Source organism: Hibiscus syriacus, unplaced genomic scaffold, assembly GCF_006381635.1.
Source record: "Hibiscus syriacus cultivar Baekdansim isolate YM2019G1 unplaced genomic scaffold, ASM638163v2 tig00113337_pilon, whole genome shotgun sequence".
Taxonomy (NCBI): Eukaryota; Viridiplantae; Streptophyta; class Magnoliopsida; order Malvales; family Malvaceae; genus Hibiscus; species Hibiscus syriacus.
The window spans coordinates 917,811-938,772 of NW_024063456.1; the positions used below are offsets into that span (position 1 = coordinate 917,811).

At 35.5% G+C, this 20,962-nt stretch overlaps 3 protein-coding genes and 1 pseudogene across 3 annotated transcripts; 1 reads left to right on the top strand and 3 right to left on the bottom strand.

Annotated features, from left to right (window-relative positions):
- The first annotated feature begins 4,171 nt into the window (after positions 1-4,171).
- On the top strand, positions 4,172-5,455 carry LOC120186344. The gene is made up of 4 exons (XM_039190300.1): positions 4,172-4,179; positions 4,245-4,488; positions 4,639-4,743; positions 5,078-5,455. Exons 1-4 carry the CDS (start codon positions 4,172-4,174, stop codon positions 5,453-5,455), a joined length of 735 nt encoding a protein of 244 aa, XP_039046231.1.
- Positions 5,456-6,627: 1,172 nt separating this feature from the next.
- LOC120186265 lies at positions 6,628-8,049 on the bottom strand (annotated as a pseudogene).
- Positions 8,050-14,874: 6,825 nt separating this feature from the next.
- On the bottom strand, positions 14,875-17,122 carry LOC120186188 (glyoxylate/hydroxypyruvate reductase HPR3-like). The gene is made up of 2 exons (XM_039190188.1): positions 16,579-17,122; positions 14,875-15,603 (listed from the first exon to the last, which is right to left on the bottom strand). The coding sequence occupies exons 1-2, from the start codon at positions 17,050-17,052 to the stop codon at positions 15,058-15,060; spliced, it is 1,020 nt and encodes a 339-aa protein (XP_039046119.1). The 5' UTR covers positions 17,053-17,122; the 3' UTR covers positions 14,875-15,057.
- A 1,707-nt stretch (positions 17,123-18,829) lies between these two features.
- Positions 18,830-20,318, bottom strand: LOC120186189 (glyoxylate/hydroxypyruvate reductase HPR3-like). Its single transcript, XM_039190189.1, has 3 exons — positions 19,765-20,318; positions 19,086-19,626; positions 18,830-19,000 (listed from the first exon to the last, which is right to left on the bottom strand). The coding sequence occupies exons 1-2, from the start codon at positions 20,251-20,253 to the stop codon at positions 19,099-19,101; spliced, it is 1,017 nt and encodes a 338-aa protein (XP_039046120.1). The 5' UTR covers positions 20,254-20,318; the 3' UTR covers positions 18,830-19,000; positions 19,086-19,098.
- Between the last annotated feature and the right edge of the window lie 644 nt (positions 20,319-20,962).

Sequence of the window (20,962 nt, forward strand, 5' to 3'; positions counted from 1 at the left end):
TTAGTATTTATCATATTTATATTATTAATTATATTTAATATTCGTAACCGAGCAAGTACATTAGTTAGGTTGACCGAACTGCTCATCTTTGTTCCCTCATATTCTCTTAGGTCATGGATTCTAGACCCAGTAAGAATACTCCCCTCTCTTTCCCTAAAGTCCTCATTCTCCTCTCCTGTAGGTAGGAGTAGGATTAAATCTACCGTAATATTCGAAATTGTTATACCTTAAGGAATCACTTTCAAAATCTGCTAATTCTTCGCTAGTTGAAACCTCTGGATAGATTCTCTCATCTATCGGAGCTTTTAAGGAGTCTATATCCTTTGGGCACATGAGTATCATTGCTTTCAGACCAACTACAATATATAAATAATACCTCTGACAAACCCACGTGATCTACGAGAGCGAAATTAATATGATAATCAGATTTATTTAGTATATTGACCTACGAGTAGTCATATTTACCTTATACCTAGACCCTCAACTATAATGACAATAAATATCTCTCAACCACGATTGAGAGGAGGATTCTCTCCACTTCTTCTTCTTCACTCCCGTCTTCCTTTTAATACTTTCATCTATGTTACAGAAGAATACTAGTCAATGATTATTACTTCACCGATCAACTATAATTTTTTGTGCAAATTAAAAAAAATATCGTGATAGAAATGATATTGTTAATTAAAGGATCAAATAATTAAGCCATATATCAAATATCACGTTAATTTTGTAGGTTATTGAGATGGAAATTATGGTGTTGATGGATACAAATGGTAGACTTCTTACCATAAAGTTGGTGGTACGTAAGGAATCCAGTCTCGATCTTTCTCAGAAAATGACAAAAAATAGAACCCCCCACCCCACAAATTATATTTCAGCCTCCACTCGAGCTGACACCTTGCCCAGTTTCCCCCCGATTAGACATCAATTTGATGCTCATCTTAGCTGAACCCCTCCTCACGTGCATAGATCAAAACTTTTGGCTCATATGCTTCCTTCTCGGTGGAACAAATTAAGTTTGTGCTACCGGTTATCATTTTTTTGTTGATTTCGGATGCTAATAAAATACTATATTTTACTATTAATTTGGCTGTAATAATTTATGATACCTTAAATTTTATCAGTCGCAACGGTGAACTTAGGATGTCACGTTTAGGTCCCAAAGCAATCCAATAAATTATACCATAATTTTTTTAAATAAAAGTTTCAATATTCATTTTAAATAAACATTATTACATAAAATATTTGATAAAAAGGACAATTTGTTACAAAATGTGAAACCCGACTCATGCATGTTCAACAAAATATTTGAATTGTTTAAAACACATTCAGACTCAAAATTGAATATAACGTAGGAACACATGGATACACATCTCCTCTTCTCTAACTCAATTCAGAGCTGTACTCTTAATGGGTTGATGCTGGAATTCCTTGAAGATGTGCTCCATGGATCTACTATCAATTATCTACTTCTTGAAAAATATTAAACAAACGAGGAGTGAGCTATGAGAGCTAGCTAGTAATGCATAACCATTCTAAGCAATTCACAAAAAGCATAAATATAGATAAGTGAAAGTACATTGAAAGTATAAACAACGTCCAACCTTGTCATTGAGGTCAATGTACTTATACCTTTATATTCTCATAAGTTACCCAAAGTTATTTTCATCGTTAACATTACCATAATTCATGCTTTCTTCTCTTTTCTGTTGTACGCACTTTGTTTTAATCAATGGAGGTCTTTATGTATCTAATGTGTTATATTGTCACAAATAGTCGCTGGACAATAATAGTATGGGTGTCCAACCTGTTTCTTTGTGTGTCACTTATGGTTACTGAATAAAGTATCTTGGCTGTCCGAAGTGTTTTTTTTTTTAAATTCCACTCATAACTGCTAATTAATAAATTATCGCGTTCATATTTTTAGATGTTTATGTACGAGTCACATTACCAGGATAGGATCAAAAAAATTCAGTACGCAATCGTTGTGTAGTTTATTTTGCCTTCGCTGCCTTGCTGTTATTTGCTTTGGATAGTTGTTAGTTTGTTGTGTGAAGGGGTGTTCCTTTTGTTCTGGAGTGTTTTAAGCTTCTATTAATGCTTGTTGCCCTGGTTCAAAGTACTTTTTTTCTCTATTTAGGTCTAGAGAGGTTTTTAATGAGGCTTTTGAGCTAGGTTGATCCTTATTAATAAAAATTTACATTTTGCCGATAAAAAAACACCATTTAATTTCCATGTATTATATTATGGAATTATTGATTTATAAATTTGAATCTCAATATTCAACAATTGCCCATTATTAGTATCGTAACCATAATAATTTTGGAAATTAATACGTTAGGGATCAAATACAAACAACGAGTATTGATATTTTTTCATAAGTATCGATACTTGCCTCTTAATGATATCGATATCTTATAGGGTATCGATATTAAAAATTGCTTAGACCAATAGCACATTATATCTTAATTGTATTAGTACATTGGGATAACAGCTGTAAGGTACGAATATTGTACTGAATTAAAGGGTAAAAGGTGGTGGATAGAGATGACCAGAATTAAAATAATGCACTTGTCTGGCTAACATCTTGCTCATTCCAAAGAGCATTATCTTCTTGGGATACGTCGATGTCGGAGTTCAATAGGAGAGGTAGATTTCTGGGAACAACGAGTCAAAAGAAAACTCAAGATCATCATCGTCGCTGCCAGAACCAGCTCGTTGCTATGCCAATAAAAAACAAATAGTTTTGAGAAATATCATACATATAACTGATTCACTCGATCACTAGAATATGAATGTAGTATATATACTTGATTAGGCAATTGATACTTGTTGGACCCAAGGATGGGGTCGCTGATTTCGTTGAGGTAAGCTTGGTTAAGTTTTAGAACAAAACCATTATTCAGAAGCTCGTTAGGATTATAATGATTCACTCCTGGATAGTCGATATTCGGCAGCAGTATGAGGTGGATATAGCAACCAACGAAAAATTTTATAGGGGTAAAATTAAACTTATAAAATTTCAGATGAGACAAACTTAAACTTATAAAACTCTAGATAGATAAAAATAAATTTTCAATAAAAATGTACAAAAATATTTAAAATATATATTAATTTTAAATTTTTGCGTCTCGCGATCCCCGTAACCAGGATAGGATGTTAAGACCCTCAATCGTAACAGTTCTTGCAGTCGCGCGCATTCTTCAGTTGTTTTCGTCGACAGTGGATGGCCAGCAACGAAAGTGGACTTGAGGACCCTGTCAAACATGGCCTTTAATTGAAAAACTGTCTCTGCAACTCGCTTTAAGAAGAGCTGATACTTCTACAATATTTACGTATCCACAACAGCCATGGATCTAGAAATTTATAAATGGGGTCTAAAATTTTTAATACTATTTGTTCAACATGATGGGTTATACAATTTTTTTATTCTTTTTCTTTCCTTAATATATTACTCTATATTTACTAGCTTATCTAAAATAATGAATATGCATTTGACTCCTTATAGGGCATATGCATCCACCCTTGATCCACAAGAAGCATTAGGAATATTACAATAACCACTTTTTATAACAAAAACAACGGGGTTTATACCCATAACGAGATGGGTTCATACATTAAGGGTGGTACACGACTAGGACAGAGGGGTGCGAACACTACTCGGGTGGCTCAGAGTGTCATGTGAACAGGGGTGAACCACCAGAGCACGCGACAAGATGGGGTGTGCTGGGTTCTAAGGAGTGGTTAAACGGTAGCGATGGTAGATAGCTATGACCTGTGATTAATGCATATATTGTAAAATACCTTTTCAAAGTTGATTGTTTTTGTTGGAGAAACCACGAGAGAGTGGCGAGATTCTTGTGCAAAATGATTGGGATTCTTGTGCAAAGTTGATTGTTTCACTTTTTCACTCACTCATTTATCAAATATCTCTCCTACCAATCATCTCTAAAGCTTTCCAACTTTCGTTGTTATTTTCCTTTCCTTTTGAAGCCTTCGTTAGAAAATTAAATTCATTTATCATCCGACCTTAAAAAAGCAATCAATTGAGTTTTAACTTCCTATCTCAGGTTTACGGAACAGGGAGTATTGTGTTAATCTTGGGGGCAATCGTCCATTTTTAACAATTACACCGGTCGGGGCGAATTCGCTTCTAAGGCAGTAGACTACCATGACGCAGTAACAATTCTACATATTTGTTTGGTTATATCGTACTTGTCAGTGCTAATTGATTTGTTTTGCAGTCTCAATTCTTACAATTTAGAAGCAAATTACTATCTGCTCAACATGTCTTTCACTTTCAACAAGTATATTCTCGATTTGTCTAAACTCGAGCCGTTAGACGAAACTAATTACAGTCGTTGGTCTCAGAGAATGGTCATCTTCTTTGAACAACTAGAAGTTGACTACGTGTTGTTCAACCCACCTACCATTGTCGGAGCTATAATTCCTTCCTCGGATGTAATTGACACTTCCAACATACCAGAGGTCATATGCTCAGTCACATGACCAATAATCTTTTTGATTTGTTCATCAAAGACAAATCCGCCAAGTCAATATAGGAGACCTTGGAAAAAAATACGGTGTCGATAATGCAGGAATCAAGAAGTATGTAGTTGGGGGTGGTTGAAATTTTAGACGACTAACGACAAGCCAATCATGGAACAAGTTCACGCTTATGAGAAGTTAGTCTCAGATATCCTTACTGAAGGAATGGAGATGTGTGAAATCCTTCAAGCCAATGTACTGATCGAGAAGTTTCCCAAGTCTTGGTTCGATTATCAAAACCTTCTAAAGCATAAGAAGTGAGACATTTCCTTGTCACATGAAGATAGAAGAGGTGAACCGCCTCAAAGATAAGGATTCTATCTCTAAAAATGAATTTTCTTTTAAGGCTAATTTGGTGGAATCTTCTGGTGCTAGAAATAACAGGTTTAGAAACTCTGTCAATCCTTAGAAGAATGATAATTCTCATCCTAAGAATTCAACCACCTTCAAAAAATCAAGAGCGAAGCAAAAACCCAACAAGTTGGTGAGTTGCTACGTATGTGGCAAGCAATGACATAAAGCCTATTAGTGCTTTCGTCACTCTGATCGCCACAAGAATCAAAACCAGAATGAAAATAAACCACAAGCAAATTTGGTGGAGGATCCATATGGGGTGATTGCTGCTGTAATTTCAGAAGTTAACTTGGTGGAAAATCATGCCAAGTGGATAATGGACACTGGCGCTTCCAAACATTTATGTGCCAACAAAGAAATGTTCACTGATTTTGAAGATGAAGTTGAAGGTGAACAAGTTTACATGGGAAATTCCACCACTTCAAAAGTACTCGGTAAAGGAAAGATCTTACTTAAACTTACTTCTGGCAAAGCCTTGGCTTTGCATAATGTTATGTATGTTCATGTTTTACGTAGAAATCTTATTAGTGGTGGATTCTTGAATAAGGCATGAATTAAACTTGTGTTTGAATCTGATAAACTTGTGCTTTCTCGTAATGGTAATTTTATGGGGGAAAATTATCTTAGTAGAGGCTATTTGTTGTTGAGACCATGAATAATGATAATAAAAAAGCTTTTACTTATGCTTATATTGTTGAATCTGTTGATTTATAACATGATAGATTAGGACATGTGAATATGAATTTTCTTAAAGTACTTGAGAAAATCAAGCCTTTAATGGTAAGAAAAAGCATATTCGGATAAGACATGAATGTGTAAGACATTTAATAAAGAATGGTGTATTCTCTATGGAATATGTGAAATCGGAAATGAACCTAGTTATCCACTAACTAAAGGGTTATGTAGGAAAATGGTTCTTGACGGGGATGGGTCTTAAGCCAATTTGATTGAATATAGTACACTATTTCCTATCCCTATGGCGTATTATGTACAATTGAGGTTGAGTCTTCAAACTCTTAATGGATTCATAGCCCAGGTTTTGGGTGATCCTAGTGAGAAGGACTTGATGAATCAACCAACGTGAAAGGAGGAGCTTATGCTTTTAATGAGTTCATAGTCCATGACTTGGGTGGCCTTGAGAGACGAACTTGATGAACTCATCGAATATTAATTGTGAGGTTGAGCTTACTAAATGCTCTTAATGATTTCATATCCTTGATTTGGGTGATCTATATTGAGATAGACTTGATGAAATCACCTATGTAAGTGTGAAGGATTAGCCACATTTTTTTAGAGCACTTACCAGCATCCCGAGGTACACTGACTATATTGTTTATCTATCACAGAACTCAGTTGACGAAGAAATTAGTTGTCTGCTACGAGTTAACTCTTAACAAGTTTCAGATTCATTCACTTGTAAAGAGAAGAATTGCTCATGACCCTAAGGGGTTTCATGCGGCAGCGTTTGGGTAAAGGGAGATTGGTGATGACATGTCATTAGTTTAACGAGACACTTCAACATTCTATTATTCTCGATTAATGATTGTTAGTGATGAATGATCAATTTATTATAAATCAATAACATCAGTGATCAAATCGTTAATTTTAAAATATCAATGAGAAAAAATAATTACTCAAATTTCAATGACCATTCATCTAGATTATCCAAAAATATTTCAGCAAAATAAAACTTAATTATTTGCGTTTTTTTTGTTACATTAATTATTTAAATTCAATAATTCATTCATCTATGAGCGGAGAAAGTAATGGCTTATCTTCAAAGAAAGCTTCCAAGTTAGCAACAACCAGGTCACAGGCAGCCATGAAACCTTCTGGTGTAAAAACAGCTCTATGCGGTGTCAGCACAACATTGTCCAATTGAAGTAGTTGTTTAGGAACATCAGGTTCGTTCTCAAACACGTCTAAAGCAGCTCCTCCGATCTCCCCATGTACCAAACACACCACCATTTCCTTCTCATCAATTATTGCTCCACGTGCTACGTTGACGATGATCCCTTGCTTTCCTAGCGCCACCATGACTTCTCGGTTAATCATGTGCCGAGTTTCGGCTGTTAATCCGCAGCAAACGACGAGGACATCACTGCCGCATGCGAGTTCATGAACGTTGGAGTAGAAAGGGTATGGAACCCAAGGTTTGGGTTTCCTTGAGTTGTATAATACGGTGCACCCAAAGGCCTCTAGCCTTTTAGCGACTGCTGACCTATGTTTCCAAGTCCTACAATCCCAACTCTCTTGCCTCCCAATTGATATACATGCACAAAGTTTGCAATTGGTCAAAGATTGTTATAATCAAAAGAAAACCCAAAAATCTAAAGACAATGTGGAACTGAAGTATCATGAATTCTTCCCTTTTGATCCTCCTTTTTAGTACATATATCAAAAGTTCAATTTTCTTTTTTAATAATTTAAGTTAGCTATAAGGTAGTACAATTCAGATCAGCCAATGATTTTAAAAGTTCAAACTAAATATATAAAAGTTATGATGTTAGTCCAAATTTGAGGGTCAAATTAAATTATAAGATGAAATCTCAAATTTGAGCATCAGTGATGAATCAAAACTCAAGAATAAATGTCCCCGAGAATCGAACGAAATCCACAAACGTAAAACAAACAAAAAGAGAAATGATGACCTTGGAACCGAAAGGATAATCTCCCATGGCGGGCCAGAGACCACGTCTAACGAACCGGTCAGCGACAGAGATTTTTCGAAGTACATCAATCAGCAAACCCACAGCCGCATCGGCAGCATCATCTGAAAACACAGCCGCGGCGTTGGCGACCGCTATGCCAAGCCTCCTGCACTCATTCAAGTCGATGTGATTGATGCCTGCGCTGGCGGTTACAACGAATTGCACCGAAGGCAGTAACCGGATAATGTGAGGGGTTACAGGGGAAGCACCGGAGCAGAGGACGGCTCGAACTGAGCCTGCGTAGGTCGTCAGGAACTGATCTAGAGGAAGAGTTGATTCCCATGCTTTTAAGAGCTGGAATTTGGTTGATATGAATTTGTCCTCGAAAAGTGTGAGAAGTGGTGGTGGTTTCATCACTAGGACCTGAGGGAGGTCTTTCGTTCTCAGCTTGCTTCGTTCTTGAGGTAGTTGAGATTCCATTGGTGGTTTTGTGCGAGAAACAATGCTAGGCAGCAGCGGAGTATTAAAAAGAGTAAAGTAGCTGATTCCAAGTTACCTAGCTTTTGGGTTTTGGGATCCATGATTGTGTGGATAGAAATGGACATGAATGTAGACAGTTGGCGGTAACACTCGTTGATAATCCACGGAAAATGTGAAAAACAAATCCATCGAAAATAATAAAATTAATTGTCAAAAATTAAGTGTGGGAAATGTTGAAATTTGAAGTGGTAAAATCATAAAATTTAGCCATTAGACTTTACGGTATTTATAAGATTAGTCATTAAGTTTCAACTATAAATATCTTAGTTCATTTAGCTTCAAAATCATCCCAAAGCATTCTAGCTTTCTTCCAATACTAGAGAGTTTCTTGAGAGTTTTTTTCTCCTTTTTATCAAGAGAGAATCACCATTGTTTTCTCTTTGTTAGATCGAGAGAAGTTGTAATTCATATTTTCTCATAGTGAATTTCTTCTACCGTTGTCTGTGGCTTTTACCCTATATTATTTAGGAGTTTTCCACGTAAATTTTGTATCCTCTTTATCTCTATTTTTTATTTTCTCAAATTATCAGTTGCGATTTTGCTCTATCCGATAGTCGTCTTCCGCAACAATTGGTATCCGAGCCAGATTTGAGTGTGTAATATTTGCTTATTGTCTTTGTGGTTGCCACCAAAAGGTGGATCCTCCAACATAAGAAAGTAGGAAGGTATTACCCATTCTTTGAAGGTTCCAGAGAACTATTCACGATAGTGAAATAGTGGGAGCTATCTAAAAGCTATGTCAACGAAATTTGATATTGAAAAATTTAATAGGAGAAAATTTTCATTGTGGAAATTGAAGATGAATGTCATCCTGAGGAAAGACGGTTGTCTAGCAGCTATCACTGAAAGGCTGGTAGATTTCACAGACGATAACAAATGGATCGAAATGGACGGGAATGCTATGGCAAACTTTCATCTAGCATTAGCAGATGAAGTATTGTCAAGCATCGAGGAGAAGAAGACAGCTAAGGAGATATGGGATCATCTCACCAAATTGTACGAGGCCACATCGTTGCACAATAAAATTTTCCTTAAGAGGAAATTGTACACTCTCCGGATGCCATAATCTACTTCAGTGATGGAGCACTTAAATACACTTAACACTTTATTTTCTCAGCTTATATCCTTAAGCTATAAAATAGGAGAACAATAACGTTCTGAACTTATACTTCAAAGTCTACCGGATTCGTATGATCAACTCATCATCAACTTGACAAACAATAATGTCACCAGTCTAGTCTTCGATGACATTGCGGTTGCTATTCTACAAGAAGAAAATCGGTGCAAGAATAAGAAAGACAGACAAGTAAATCTGCAACAAGCAGATTGACAACGATGAGAGGGAGATTAACAGAACGTGGCCAAAGCAGCAGTCACAACCATGGTAGATTGAAGTCGAGAAGCAAGAAGAATTTAAAGTGCTACAACTGTGGAAAGAAGGGTCACTTGAAGAATGATTGTTGGAGTCTAAATAAAAACTCCAATCCACAAGGCAATACCGCAAACACTTCAGATGATGGAGATGCTCTATGTTGTGAGCGTCAACCACTGTGGAAGGCAGAAAGAGATATGCAGATATATGGCTTATTGATTCGGGAGCAACATATCACATGACCTCAAGAAGAGAATGGTTCCATCATTATGAACCTGTCTCAGGAGGATCTGTGTATAGTTGCAATGATCATGCCTTAGAGATCATTGGCGTTGAAACCATCAAATTGAAGATGTATGATGGAACAATTAAAGTTGTTCGAGATGTGCGGCACGTGAAAGGCCTGAAGAAAAATTTATTATCCTACGGATTGTTGGATAATAATACAAGAAAGATTGAAACACATAATGGAATCATGAAGGTGTTCCGTGGAGCGCTTGTGGTGCTGAAAGGCGAAAAGATAGCAGCAAACTTGTATATGCTGAAGGGAGAGACTTTTATAGAAGCAGAAGTCTCTGTTGCCTCATGTAGTTCAGATTCTGCAATGCTATGGCATCAGAAACTTGGACACATGTCAGAACAAGGAATGAAAGTCCTTGTGGAGCAAAACCTACTTCCAGTCTTAACAAAGGTAACAATTCCTTTGTGTGACCATTGCATAACAAGTAAGCAGCACCGGTTGAAATTTAACAAATCAAATTCTAGAGGCAAAAGTGTTATAGAATTGGTTCACTTTGACGTATGGCAAGCACCAATTACATCTTTAGGTGGAGCAAAATACTTTGTCTCATTTATTGATGACTACTCCATGAAATGTTGGGTGTACCCTATTAAGAAGAAGTCAAACGTGTTTTCAACTTTCAAAAACTTCAAGGCGCGGGTGGAACTTGATTCTGGAAATAAGATCAAGTGTTTCAGAACAGATAATGGAGGAGAATACACAAGCGAAGAATTTGATAACTTTTGCAGGAAAGAAGGCATCAAAAGACAGTTCACAGTGGCAAACACTCCTCAATAAAATGGAGTGGAAGAGCGGATGAACAGAACTTTGTTAGAAATAACAAGAGCAATGTTAAGGGATGCAGGCCTAGAAAAATCATTCTGGGCAGAAGCAGTCAATACTGTCTGTTATTTGGTGAATCGAGCTTCATCAACTGCAATAGAGCTAAAGACACCAATGGAGATGTAGACTGATAAACCAACTGATTATTCAAACCTCCATATATTTGGAAGTATTGTGTACGTGATGTACAACTCCCAAGAAATCTCAAAGCTGGATCCAAAATCTAGGAAATGTAAATTCTTGGGGTATGCTGATGGAGTCAAGGGGTATCGCTTGTGGGATTCCACTGCCCACAAAGTAGTCATCAGCAGGGATATTATCTTTGTAGAAGATAAGCTACAAATAAAAGAAGATGATGAAAGCGCTGAAAAGTCAGAGACTACACAGATACATGTAGAAAAAGAGGTTGAACGAGGAGATTCTTCTGAAGCAGAACCATCACATGATGAACAAGAACCATCACATGATGAACAAGAACCAGAGAGTTCTGAAGCTCCAACAACTCGTCAATCAGATCATGTGAGAAGACGTCCCAATTGGCACTCAGATTATGTTATAGAAGGAAATGTTGCATACTGCCTTTTAATAGAGGACGGTGAGCCATCAACATACCAGGAGGTAATAAATAGCTCAGATGCTTCACTGTGGATGATGGCGATGCAAGAAGAAATCGTAGCCTTTCATAAAAATAATACATGGGACCTTGTGCCACTACCACAAGGGAGGAAGCCAATTGGTAACAAATGGGTCTTCAAAATCAAGCAAAATGGTGACGATCAAGTGGAGAGGTATCGTGCAAGATTGGTGGTCAAAGGATATGCTCAAAAAGAAGTTATTGATTTCAATGAATTTTTTTCTCCTGTGGTTCGACTAACAACAGTTCGAGTAGTCTTGGCAATGTGTGCTACATTGAACTTACATCTAGAGCAGCTAGATGTTAAAACAACTTTTCTTCATGGAAATCTTGAAGAAGAAATTTACATGCTCCAGCCTGAAGGTTTTGAAGGAAAAAAAAAAGAATTTGGTTTGCAGGTTGAACAAATCTTTGTACGGTCTAAAGCAGGCGCCGAGGTGTTGGTATAAGAGATTTGATTCTTTCATTATGTGCCTTGGATACAACAGACTTAATGCAGATCCTTGTGCTTATTTCAAGAGGTCTGGTGATAAGGATTTTGTTAAATTATTGTTGTATGTGGATGACATATTGGTTGCAGGACCCAACAAATATCATATTGAAGAATTGAAGGCACAACTGGCTAGGAAATTTGAAATGAAGGACTTGGGATCAACAAACAAGATTCTAGGGATGAAAATTCACCGAGACAGAAGTAATAGGAAGATTTGGCTTTCACAAAAGAATTACTTGAAGAAGATCTTGTCACGATTCAACATGCAAGATTGTAAGCCAATTTCTACCCCTCTTCCTATTAACTTCAAATTATCTTCCGGTATGAGTCCTAGCAGTGAAGAAGAGAGGATAAAGATGTCTCGAGTACCGTATGCATCAGCAGTGGGAAGTTTAATGTTCGCTATGATATGCACAAGACCAGACATTGCACAAGCAGTGGAGTGGTTAGTCGGTACATTGCGAATCCAGGCAAAGAGCATTGGAATACAGTAAAGAGGATCCTTAGATACATCAAAGGGACCTCAAATGTTGCATTATGTTACGGAGGATCAAACTTACTTATAAATGGGTATGTCGATTCTGACTATGCAGAGGATTTGGATAAAAGTAAATCTACTACAGGATATGTGTTCAAAATTACTGGTGGAGCTGTAAGCTTGGTTTTAAAATTGCAGTCAGTTATGGCTACATCCACAATAGAAGCAGAATATGTAGCAGCTACACAAACCAGTAAAGAAACAATTTGGTTGAAGATGCTATTGGAGGAGATTGGGCACAATCAAGAGTATGTCTCTCTATTTTGTGACAGTCAAAGCGCCTTGCATCTAGCAAGGAATCCAACATTTCATTCAAGGACAAAGCACATACGAGTTCAATACCATTTCATTCGTGAAAAGGTGGAAGAAGGGACGATAGATATGCAGAAGATCCATACCAAAGACAACATAGCAGATTTCATGACGAAGGCGATAAATGCCGATAAATTTACTTGGTGTCGATCCTCTTGTGGCCTGTCAGAGACGTAAGCAACATAAAGGTACAAGGTAGAAAGAATGGTGTGAAGATTTGATTGTTCCAATCAAATCTTCAAGTGGGAGATTGTTGACAATCCACCGAAAATGTGGAAAAAAAATCCACCGAAAGTAACAAAATTAAGTGCATGAAATGTTGAATTTTGAAATGGTAAAATCACAAAATTTAGCAATTAGACTTTAGGGTATTTACAAGATTAGTCATTAAGTTTCAACTATAAATACCCTAGCTCATTTAGCTTCAAAATCATCTCAAAGCATCTAGCTTTCTTCCAATACTAGAGAGAATTTAGAGAGTTTCTTGAGAGTTGTTTTCTCTTTTTTATCAAGAGAGAATTATCATTGTTTTCTCCTTGTTAGATCGAGAGAGGTTGTAATTCCTATTTTCTCATAGTGAATTTCTTCTACCGTTGTCCATGGTTTTTACCCTATATTATTTAGGGGTTTTCCACGTAAATTTTGTGTCCTCTTTATCTCTATTTTTTATTTTCTCAAATTATCAGTTGCGATTTTGCTCTATCCGATAGTCGTCTTCCGCAACAACAATGTGTTCTATATTGTTTACCCCCCAAAAAAAAGACTTGATGATGATCGATTGGAGAAGAAACGTAATGAAGAAGATGATGCCCAGCTCAAAGAATTTAACCCCCTTTCGATTTTACACTGTGATTTATATCCCAACTCTAATTAGGTGCGGATGTTTGGTTAGAGTCCTTATTTTTAATTGTTAGTACACAAAGCAGGCAAATAAATTTAGTTGTCTCGCAACAAAAATTGACTCTTAATACATTTCGTAAATCTGTCATTAAACATGTTAATATGATCGATTATGATATGTGAAACTACGAAAGTTTTGACTAATGGAAGAATTCTTTTTCAGAGATTTTTGATGCAAAAGTATTATTTTCAACGAGAGTATATTTAAGAATAAGCTTAATTTAAAAATCATTACATAAATTATACTTCAAATTCATTTTTAGTGCCAAAATATTTTCTGTTAAAAACAAGTGTTTAATGTTTTTTCTGTTATATTTTTAGATGTTCACCGTTAAAAGACATGTGTCATGTTTATATTTTTAAAAATATATGTTTTAAAATTTTTTTTATTTTTTAAAAAATAAAATATATATATATATAAACACGACACATATCACTTAACAATTTTTAACGACACGCACCTAAAAGTGTAATGGGAAAATCTATTTTTAAGAAAAAAATTATACACCAAAAGTGAATTTTGAGTATTTTAGACACTTATTTTTGTATTGAACCATAAAAATATAATAAATATTAAAAAAATTCAAAAGAAAATAGCACATGATGACAAGAAAAGAGGGAGTTTAGAGAAAAAAAGTTGTAGAACTAAAAATTGATAAAAGTATTTAAGCATTGTAATAGTTGTAAGTTTACGTCACTAAGATAAAAGAAACTAATTCAATATTCTTATCATTTGACAAATTGTAAAAGTGGTAAGTTTACATCACTAATTAAACGTAGGTCCACAAATAAATAATGGGACCACATCTACTTTTTCAATCGGCATTTTTGGAGTTTGTCTACCACATATTCTTATGACCATCTTACCCAACACAGTAACATCTCACTTAATGTTTTAACTAACGACGTTGCATGTTCAGCTAAATAGTTGAGGTGACATTTTGATTACGTCTTTTTCCCACTCCATTAAAGAAAAGGTCCCGACAGATCAGTATTAGCTATAGTTTATCATTATAGTAGTTTAAATTTAGGATAAATTACATAGCATGTGATTTAATATTTATAAAATTATAAAGGAATCATTTAATTTTAAAATAATATAAACTTGTCACTCAAATGATTAATTATTCTAAAACAAATTATTAGGCCGTTAAATACCCTACTACTTTTTGACGTGAAATATTTTATTTAGTAAAAATATTATATTTTAAAGAATTACTTTATAGTTTCTTTTTCGGTGTGAACGACTGAACGTGCAATTAATACGAGGAACAAAGCCTTTTCTACAAGGCAAGGTTGTTAAAGCCTCGGTTTGGGTACTTCTTAACTACTAGAGCAAGCATGAAAGGGCACAACATTTGCAAGCAATGATGAACAATGTTCCACTGCTCCTCCCTAAACCAGAGCCTTTATTCTCAAACTCACAATACAAGTTCAAATCACCTAATAATGCACCAACTCTTAGTCCCGGTGCTCTCCATCGCTCGCCTACACTCGGTCCTTCCCCCCTGCAAATATTTGATCAGTTCCTCGTTTCTACATAATCATGAAACCCTGCAGTATATTTATAACAGAAGATAATGGCACAGTAGCTAACGTGACAAATGTGGTAGATGATCCAAAGCAACAGGAGTTAATAAGGGTTCATTCGAGAAGAAGGCTTCGAAGTTGCCGATTACTATTTTACGCAAATCTTCAAAAGATCCCCATGTACGAACAGCACAATGAGGAGACATAACTACATTATCCAATGCAAAGAGCTCGGCCGGAACAGCAGGTTCATGCTCGAACACATCCAAGCCAGCACCTCGGATCTCTCCTTTAACTAAACGACGCACCAATTCCTTCTCGTCGATGATCGGTCCACGAGCTATGTTAATAATGACTCCATCACTCCCCAACGCTGACAACACTTCCTTGTTGATCAAATGGTGAGTTTCATCGGTTAAAGCACAGCAAATTATAAGGACATCGGAATTAGCCGCGAGTTCAAGCACGTTGGGATAAAAGGTGTATGGTACTAATGATTTTTTACTTCTTGAATTGTATGAAATGGAACAGCCGAATGCGTCCAGTCTTCTAGCAACCTCTGTTCCAATACTCCCTAATCCTACAATTCCAACACGCTTACCTCCAAGCTGAAAATTGCAATTAGCAAATAATTAACGACACTTTTTATGGTTGTCCTCTTTTTTTCCCTTTGAAAGTGAGAGAGATACTTATCTTGCACTGGTCGGATACGAGAACGGATATAACCACATAAAATGAAAATTTTCAAAATTTTAAGGTACGAGTGCAGCAATAATACAATAAATTTAAATAAATTTTAGAATTTTAAAAAATATAAAAAATTATAAATATTTGTTAAAATTCATAAATAAATTTTTGAAAGACAGTAATGCATAAGAATGGGAAAGTCTCAAATGCGCAACTTAATATACAGTTAACGAAGGCGTAATCGGTTTTATTATTATTTTTAACAAAATTGATAAAAAAATTATCGAAAATATTATTATTTTTACTGATTTTATTATTATTGATCGTTTTATCGATTTTGTTAACATATCTAATAAAATATTAGCAATTTTATTATTTTTTATCAGTTTTATTATTATTAGACACTTTAACATAAATGTTAAAAAATATTAATATTTTAAGTAAAAATAATAATATTTTAATTAATTTTTTACCATTTTATTAAAAAATAATAAAACCGATAAATCATTTCTTTAATTGTATATTAAAAAAACCGCACGGTAAAATTTCCTCATAAAAATACATCTCAACCCAGAAATATTTCGAAAAATCATATTCTAAGCTTCAAAATTAATTTCAATTTCTTATCTAAAATACTAACTTTTTATTATTTTTTTTAAAAATAAATCTAAAAAATAGTATTAGATACGAGCATAATTAAACATCATTTCCGATGTCTGTTAAAATCTCTCCGGCGAACCAAATTAATTCAGCTGTACTCTTTCAATATATGAGACGTCTTCAATACACACCTAAGCTGTATCCGTCTTGTACCCATCTCATATTGGATACTTGAAAAGGCATTGGGTTGCCATACCCGACAGAGAGAGAGAGAGAGAGAGGATAAGATTTAGCACCTTATAGCCAAGTGGATAGTCTCCTTGGGAAGGCCAGAGCCCTTGCTTGACATAGCGGTTGCCAGCCGAAATCTTCCTCAAAACGTCGATCAACAATCCGACCACGTAATCTGCACAGTCAGCGGAGTATAAAGTTCCAGCTCCAGCCACAGCGATGCCACGGCGATGGCACTCGGAGAGGTCGATATGATTAAGGCCCTGGCTAGTGGTAACGACCAAACCCAGACGGGGCAAAAGGCGGATAGTTTCGGCCGTTACGGGAGCCGCACCGGATGCGAGAATGGCTTGTACCGACTGTGCATGTGCCTGCAAGAACTGGGGGAGAGGGAGTGGGGATTCGTATGCTTTCAAGTATTGGAATTTGGGCGAGTCAAAGAAATGGTCACCAAAGGTGAGGAAGGATGGCGGCAGTTTTAAGCTGAGGACACAGGGCAACTCGCTTTGGGAATGTCGTGGTTGGTTTTCAGATGTCATTGCCGTCGCTTTCAGAGCTTTTCACCGTCGCGTGGTGTGTGGGCTGGGGCGTGTTTATAAGGTTCTTCCTTTTTAGTCTTCTTTCTTTGAAGCAACTTGTCGGTGCAGATAACCCATTTTATTGCGTTTGGGTAAGTATTTTTACCAACCGTTGTGTGGTCTAGGATTTTTTCTTTTTGGCTTTTACTTGAACATTGATCTTAACTCCTTTTTCTCTCATTTTTACCCTTTCTTTTTAATTAAGGATAAAGTACACCAATACTTCCTAAACAATGCTAAAATGATATTTTTCATCAATAAATTTTCAAACAATATAAAACAACCATTAAAATTGTCAATCAGTTACAAAATGTTCATTAAAATTTATCAATATATTATAACATAAAATTTAAATTTATCAAACTATTACAAAATAATCCTTTAACTTATCAAATTTTTATTACTGTTCTATAATATATTGATATCATTTTTAATAATTTTGACAAGTTTAATGATTATTGTGTGACATTTGAAAGTTCAATGACACAAAAATTATTTAACATAGTATAATGACCTATAATATATTTTCCTTTAATTCAGTATACTGGTAATTTTTTCTTACACTCTAAATCATTTTTATTATCTAAAATTAATTAATTTCATGGTTGGGTTTTGATGATCAATCCTAGCTTTTGGATCGAACTAGGCCCCTCATATTAATAGATGTTTGTAATCACTCAAAGTGTTATGTAATTGCACGAGCACGAAAATGAGTTGATTGAGCAATGGCACGCATATATATGTATTGTCTTCGATCACTTAATGAATACACGTATAAAAAATTATATTTAAATTTTTTAAAAAACTCTTACTTAAATTATACGAGATTATAATCACGATAAATCTTATATTGTTTAGAGTTAATTGCATCATATGTACCTAAACTATGATCCTCTTTTTAAATTAATTCCTAGACTTTTAAATATTTTAATTTCATCCCTAAACTATTAATATTATTCTAAATTTGTCTTTAAACTTTTGAACATTTTAATTTCATTCTAAATTGGTCTCTAAACTTCTTAAACATTTCAATTTCATCCCAAATTATATGTATATACTAATCACATTCCATGTTAATAAATCATTAAGCCAACCTATATTATTATGTGTTTCTAAAAAAATAAAGTTTAGGTTAACTATGGTTAAAACTAATTACATATTTGGATGAATGTGGGATGAAATTGACAGATTTAAAAGTGTGGGGACCAATTTAGAATGTGAGTCATAGTTTGAGGATGAAATTGTAATGCTAAAAAAATTTAAGGACTAATTTAGAATAAGCATCATTGTTTGAGAATGAAATCATAATATTCAAAAGATAAAGACCAATATAGATGAGGGTCATAGTTTAGGATATATATATATAGAGAGAGAGAGAGTCTTTCAGATCCACCTTTTAACAATTCAATTACCTATATATGAGTATGACAAATAACTAATTATGCCTATATAAAATTTTAAAATTGTGTGACCCACTTATACTCTTATTAATAATTAAATAACATGTCACTTATCCGAAATTTAAAACAATTTGTATAACTCCAACAGTAGAGGAACTAAACTGTTCCATTTTGTATTAGAAGATGACTAATTTGAAGAAGTCCACAGTCCATTTCTGATTTCTTTATACTCTCTTTGGGTGTTGATGTGTGAACGACTGGACGTGCAATTAAAACGAGAAACAAAGCTTTTTATCGACTACTAGAGCAAGCTTGAAAGGGCACGCATTTGCAGGCAATGATAAAAAAATGTTCACTGTAAATCAGCACATATCGACTCTGAACAAAAGTTTCAAGAAACTTCAGAGCTTTTATTCTCAAACTCACAACTGAAGTTAAAATCACCTAATAATCCACCAACTCTTACTCCTGCTGTTCTCCTTGGCCTACATTCAGTCTTTCCTCCACCAATGTATTTATAACAGCAGATAACATCCCCGAATATAGCCCCAAAGAAATTCTTAGCAGAAGAGGATGGCGCAGTTGCTAACCTCAGAAATGTGGTAGATCATCCATCCAGAGAAACAGGAGTTAGTAAGGGTTCATTCGAGAAGAAGGCTTCAATGTTTCCGACCATTAGTTTACCCAAATCTTCAAAAGATTCCGTTGTCAAAACAGCACAATGAGGAGACATAACTACATTATCCAATGCAAAGAGCTCGACCGGAACGTCGGGTTCATGCTCAAACACATCCAAGCCAGCACCTCGGATCTCTCCCTTAACTAAACAACGCACCAATTCCTTCTCGTCGACGATAGGTCCACGAGCTATATTGATAATGACCCCATCTTTCCCCAACGCTGACAATACTTCCTTGTTGATCAAGTGGTGAGTTTCATCAGTTAAAGCACAGCAAATTATAAGGGCATCGCAATTAGCCGCAAGTTCAACCACGTTGGGATAAAAGGTGTATGGCACTAAAGGTTTTTTACTTCTTGAATTGTATGAAATTGAACAGCCAAATGCGTCCAGTCTTTTAGCAACCTCTGTTCCAATACTCCCTAATCCTACAATTCCAACACGCTTACCTCCGAGCTGAAACTCGCAATTAGCAAATAATTTAAATATGGGATTGTAAGGACAAGTTCTTTTTAAAGTTGTATTTTCCCCCCCTTTGGAAGTGAAAGAGAAAGAGAGGGAGAGAACTGTGGAAGAAAGGATAAGATTTACTACCTTATAGCCAAGAGGATAGGCTCCTTGGGAAGACCAGAGCCCTTGCTTGACATAACGGTTAGCAGCCGAGATCTTCCTCAAGACGTCGATCAAAAATCCCACCGCAGAATCTGCACAATCAGCGGATAAAATAGTTCCAGCTCCAGCCACTGCGATGCCACGGCGTCGGCACTCGGTGAGGTCGATGTGATTAAGCCCCTGACTAGTGGTAACGACCAAACCCAGACGGGGCAAAAGGCGGATAGTTTCGGCGGTGACGGGAGCGAGACCGGATGAGAAAATGGCTTGTACCGATTGTGCATGTTCCTGCAAGAACTGGGGGAGAGGGAGTGGGGATTCGTATGCTTTCAAGTATTGGAATTTGGATGAGTCCAAAAAATGGTCACCGAAGAGGAGGAAGGATGGCGGCGGTTTTAAGATGAGGACATAGGGCAAGTCACTTTGGGAATGCCGTGATTGGTTTTCAGATGTCATTGCCGTCGCTTTCATAGCGCCTTTTACCGGTGCGTCTTGTATGTGTGCCGTGTGGTGGTGGCGGCGTGGGTGAGGGGTTGTGTTTATAAGGTTCCTTCTTTTCCTTTGGTGAAGGTGAAGCAACTTGTGGTGCAGGTACGACATTTTATTGCATTTAGATAAGTATTTTCACAACTTGAAGCTCTAAGATAGCTTTACCTTCTTTCTTTTTAACTTGAGGCCCTTTTCAACATTGATTTTAACTTTTTTTTACCCAATTTTTTTTACCTTTTTTAATGAAGGGTAAAGTACAATAATAGTCCTCAAACTATGTTAAAATAATCTTTTTGAATAATAAACTTTCAAATTATACAAAATGATCATTAACATTTATCACTCTATTATAAAATAGTCTTTAAACTTAGCAAATTATTATAAAATGATCCTTGAACTTGTTAAAATTTATTACTATTTTATAATATATTGGAACCATTTTATAAGAGTTTTGATAAGTTTAATTATCATTTTATAATTAAAGATCATTTTATAATATTTAAAAGTTTATTGGCTATTTTTTTAACATAGTCTAATGATCTCTTATATACTTTACCCTTTAATTAAATACACAATCTTTTCCTCACTCCAAAAAAAATTGTATTATCCAAAATTGATAAATTTTATCGTTGTTGATGGCGACGATCTAAGGAAACGTTAGTCATTCCCGTCAATTTGATGTGATACTATA